Source organism: Lipotes vexillifer, unplaced genomic scaffold, assembly GCF_000442215.2.
Source record: "Lipotes vexillifer unplaced genomic scaffold, Lipotes_vexillifer_v1.1 scaffold779, whole genome shotgun sequence".
Lineage (NCBI taxonomy): Eukaryota > Metazoa > Chordata > Mammalia > Artiodactyla > Lipotidae > Lipotes > Lipotes vexillifer.
In genome coordinates this window covers 4,791-10,149 of record NW_006788448.1, presented here as the reverse complement: position 1 = coordinate 10,149, position 5,359 = coordinate 4,791, and the positions used below count along the sequence as shown (strand labels likewise).

Here is a 5,359-nt window from a genome sequence, read left to right as displayed (position 1 = left end):
TAAAAAAAAAAAAAAAAAAAAAAAAGCAGCAAGCAAACCAATCCAGACCATAGAAATCCCAGTAATTCCATCACCCAAAGAAAGCACCCGTAAGTATTTTGTGCACTCCTCCTGTCTTTTTCCTTTCTCTTCTTTCACACAGCACAGGAAGCTTTCTTCAACTACACTGCTCCGGAGAAAGGCAGGGCTGCCATAACATGCTGTCCGTGCCAGTTCTCTCTCAGTCCCTTTCAGTTCATTCTGCTGCCTTTTCTCCTCGGCTGCTCTGCTCCTTTCCTCTTCTGCCCCAATTTTCAGGTGACTGTAGCGCTTAGCAGCACCATCTTGTCCGTGACCTTCCCACCGGCCCGTCTGTCTTTCTTTGAAGCGATTTTATTTGGACAAACCAGCATTTCTATGGAAACGTTGATTTCTGTAATGACCCTTGTCTGCCTTGCCTTTCTTGCGCAGGAACCAGTAGATCCTCCAAAGGAAGAAGTCTCATCGGTTATGTTGATAACTCACCTCAGATCACGGGGAGAGGAGCAACAGCGGAACCAGGCTTTTCTGTGGATGAGTTTTCTGCCTCTGTCCTCACTGGAAAACTGACTACTGTCTTCCTTCCAATTGTCTACATGATCGTATTTGCGGTTGGTTTGCCAAGTAATGGCATGGCCCTGTGGGTCTTTCTTTTCCGAACAAAGAAGACGCACCCTGCTGTGATTTACATGGCCAACCTGGCCTTGGCGGACCTCCTCTCTGTCGTCTGGTTCCCTTTGAAGATTGCCTATCACATCCATGGCAACGACTGGATTTACGGCGAATCTCTCTGCAAGGTACTCGTTGGCTTTTTCTACGGCAACATGTACTGCTCCATCCTCTTCATGACCTGTCTCAGTGTGCAGAGATACTGGGTCATCGTGAACCCCATGCTGTACCCCATGAAGAAAGCGAGCATTGCCATCAGTGTCTCCCTGGGAATATGGCTGCTGATTCTGCTGGTTACTATCCCCTTATACGCTGTGAAGCAGACCATCTACATTCCAGCCCTTAACATCACGACCTGTCATGATGTTTTGCCAAAGGAGGTGTTGGTGGGGGACATGTTCAATTATTTCCTCTCTCTGGCCATCGGAGTCTTTCTGTTCCCAGCCTTCCTTACGGCCTTTGCCTATGTGCTGATGATCCGGACCCTCCAGTCTTCTGCCTTGGATAAGAACTCAGAAAAGAAGAGGCAGAGAGCCATCAAGCTCATCGTCACTGTCCTGGCCATGTACCTGATCTGCTTCACTCCCAGTAACCTTCTGCTCGTGGTGCATTACTTCCTGATTAAAAACTGGGGCCAGAGCTGCGTCTATGCCCTGTACCTCGTAGCCCTCTGCCTCTCCACCCTCAACAGCTGCATTGACCCCTTTGTCTATTACTTCATTTCACAAGACATCAGGGATCACGCAAAGAATGCTCTGCTTTGTCGGAGCGTCCGTACTGTAAAACAGATGCAAGTGTCCCACACATCAGTCAAATTCTCTAGGAAATCCAGCTCTTACTCTTCAAGTTCAACCAGTGTTAAAACCTCCTATTGAGTTTTCCAGCTCCTCGGATGGAAGTTAGGTAGGGGGATTTGGAACCTGATTAACATTATGGGAATGCTTCTGTTGTTTCCCAACCAAGCGGGTTTCACCACATACCATGTACATGCAACAGCTCTCAGGATTGCTGGGAGCTTCCCTGTTTGCATAAGGAAAGTCCCCCAAATTAACATAGATGTCAGTTTCAGAATTCCTCTACTCAGGTGCTCCTGGAAACGGAACTGATGGAAGCAGACTTTTCAGAAGGTGGAGAAAAGACAGAAACCCAGTGACTTGCAAAGACGAGTATTGGCGTGAAGACCAAGTTCTTAGCTAAAACTACATTTTACATCTGGGGTCAGTCACAACCATGTTAGGGCTTCAGGGCCCTCAGAGATGATTGGTCCAATTGACTGGCTTTAAGGATAAGGAAACTAAAGAGGTGAGGGAGCTGCCCAGAATTAGGTTTCCAACCAATGGCAATAAGTTAGGACTGGACAGTTTTGAATGGTCAGTGGGGTTCTTGTACCACCTCATAAAAATCCTTGTGGATCGGGCTTCCCTGGTGGCGCAGTGGTTGAGAGTCCGCCTGCCGATGCAGGGGACACGGGTTCGTGCCCCGGTCCGGGAAGATCCCACATGCCGCAGAGCGGCTGGGCCCGTGAGCCATGGCCGCTGAGCCTGCACGTCCGGAGCCTGTGCTCCGCAACGTGAGAGGCCACAAAAGTGAGAGGCCCGCGTACCGAAAAAAAAAAAAATCCTTGTGGATCTTGTTGAAAAATGCAGATTCATTATACTCAGGAATCAGAGCTCAGAGTCTGGGGACAGGGCCCAGGAACCTTCATTTTAACAAGATTTTCGTGTACTCCAAACTTTGGGAACTATTGGTCTGGGTACTGCTTCGACTTGACAAGGAGCCATGGCAGTTTTTGAAAAGAGAAGCAAACAGGATGTTGTGTGTCTCTTTTATGTTCAACTTATAATGAATGCTGTTTGTTGACTTATTGGGACTTTCAATTAAATATCAATCCTTTGAGCTTTTGTGTATAACATTATCGCTTCAAGGAAAATACAGCAAGGATTTTAAATGTAGAAAAATAAATTTTGTGTAACTCTTTACTGACTTCAAAGAAATCTTCAGGTTGTCTGAATAATAGATTGTTTCACAACTAGGAATAGTGTTTACCACTTAGTATTTTTAAAAATTATTGTTGGGGCTTCCCCGGTGGCACAGTGGTTGAGAATCCGCCTGCTAATGCAGGGGACACGGGTTCGAGCCCTGGTCCGGGAAGATCCCACATGCCAAGGAGCAACTAAGCCCGTGCGCCACAACTACTGAGCCTGCGCATCTGGAGCCTGTGCTCCACAACGAGAGGCCACGACAGTGAGAGGCCCGCGCACCGCGATGAAGAGTGGCCCCCCGCTCGCCACAAATGGAGAAAGCCCTCGCACAGAAACGAAGACCCAACACAGCCAAAAATAAATATTAAACAAATAAATTAATTAAAAAAAATTATTGTTGGACTATTTATTGCCAGTTTTGTTGACTTGTTATCAAATATGAAATTATAAAGCCATCACTGGGTTTGAACCACATCCGTTTGGAAAAGAACTTCTGAAATAGAAGTGATTTGCAATGTATTTAAAGAGGTACTTGACTCCAAGCTGACTTTATACAACTGGTGTATTTGTGACCTTTTAAAATTATTGTTTTATTGTATGATTGATTTATAAATAACACATGACTTATTTTTTACAACTTATCTCTGAATTATGTGGCTTTTGCTTTCATTTTTGTTTTCGAGGGAGGGAGTGAGAGAAGGGAAGCAAAGACATCACTCTTCTAGGAAGAAATGTAAGTGATTCTCACATCTTATTTTTTATGTAAATAGGGCCATATTATACACATTGCTCTGTGATAATTGTTTTTCTTTTAACCACATTTTAGAATTCTTTCCACATCTGCATCTATGAATTGACCTCCATTTTTAAAGGATACAGACTACTTAATATCTTGGATATATTGTGATGTTTTAGTCATTTAGTTATTTCCTACCTATGGCTCCTGAAATTGTTTCTCTCTCTCCCTCTTTTTTTTTTTTCTTCCTCTTTTAAAACAGTGCTGGGCTTCCCTGGTGACGCAGTGGTTAAGAATCCGCCTGCCAGTGCAGGGGACACGGGTTCGAGCCCTGGTCTGGGAAGATCCCACGTGCCATGGAACAACTGAGCCCACGTGCCACAACTACTGAGCCTGTGCTCTAGAGCCCATGAGCCACACCTGCTGAGCCCGCGTGCCATAACTACTGAAGCCCTCACACCTAGAGCCTGTGCTCCCCAACAAGAGAAGCCACCACAATGAGAAGCCTGTGCGCCACAGTGAAGAGTAGCCCCCGCTCACCACAACTAGAGAAAGCCCACGCACGGCAACAAAGACCCAACGCAGCCAAAAATAAAATTAATTAATTAACTAATTAAAAAAAAACAGTGCCTCATTGAACATCTGTGTGTAGACATCTTTGTGAGTATTTCTGTAGGATGAGGTCCTGAAAATAGAATGGCCAGGTCAAAAGTTATCGATGCCCATTTAAAATTTCGGTAACACTTGCCAAATGGCCTTCAGTAATTTATACTTCTACCAAAAAGTATGTTTGCACCTATTTCCTGAAATGCGGTACATGGTCCTCTCGCTGTTGTGGCCTGTCCCGTTGCGGAGCACAGGCTCCGGACGCGCAGGCTCAGCGGCCACGGCTCACGGGCCCAGCCGCTCCGCGGCATATGGGATCTTCCCGGACCGGGGCACGAACCCGTGTCCCCTGCATCGGCAGGCGGACTCTCAACCACTGCGCCACCAGGGAAGCCCCATCAATCTTTTGAAATGTTACCAATCTGATAGGAAAAAATCTCATTGTTATTTTAGTTTGTATCGAAGCAGCACAGCTTAGTGGCTGCCAGGCAGGGCTGAATTCTGACTCCATTATTTCTTTGTTTTGTTTACCTTAGGGAAGATGCTTCTCTGTGCTTCAGTTTCCTCATTTGTAAAATGAGGATAATAGTATCTTATAGAGTTATTAGGATTAAATGTTTGGCACATATACGCTCATAAATTTTATGTAGCATTATTACTGTTATTCCCTAACTACTGATGTGATCTCATTTCTGATTTGCCCTCTTTCACTTCAGTGCCAGATACACCCTGCCTTCCTTGCTGGCTCTGCTTTCAGTCTCATAGCAGGCTGTCTCATAGTGGGGTTCCCATTTTATAGGTGGGAAAGCAAAAGATGGTGGACACAGGATAAAAGGGAGAAGAAACAAATGGCTCTCAGGGGCCCTGCAGGTGGTCTGTGGGCTCATCTAATGGAAAACATTTTTTTGGTATTTGCTATTTTTTAAGCGATTTTTAAAAATTAATTAATTATTTTTGGCTGCGTTGGGTCTTCGTTGCTGCGCGCAGGCTTTCTCTAGTTACGGTGAGTGGAGGCTACTCTTCGTTGCAGTACGCAGGCTTCTCATTGCGGTGGCTTCTCTTGTTGCGGAGCACGGGCTCTAGGCACACGGGCTTCAGTAGTTGTGGCACGTAGGCTCAGTAGTTGTGGCTCACGGGCTCTAGAGCGCTGGCTCAGTAGTTGTGACGCACGGGCTTAGTTGCTCTGCAGCATGTGGGATCTTCCCAGACTAGGGATCGAACCCGTGTCCCCTGCACTGGCAGGCAGATCCTTAACCACTGTGCCACCAGGGAAGTCCCTGCTATTTCTTTTCTTTTTTTGTTTTTTTTTTTTGCGGTACGCGGGCCTCTCACTGTTGTGGCCTCTCCC

General features: G+C 46.1%; 1 protein-coding gene across 1 annotated transcript in view; it reads left to right on the top strand.

The window, feature by feature from the left end:
• F2RL1 (F2R like trypsin receptor 1) overlaps window positions 1–1,562 on the top strand; it is an 11,089-nt gene extending 9,527 nt beyond the window's left edge. The window contains exon 2 of the mRNA XM_007461596.1: window positions 451–1,562. Within this exon, the coding sequence (XP_007461658.1) occupies window positions 451–1,562 (1,112 nt within the window). The remainder of the gene's footprint in view (window positions 1–450) is intronic.
• Window positions 1,563–5,359: the final 3,797 nt, after the last annotated feature.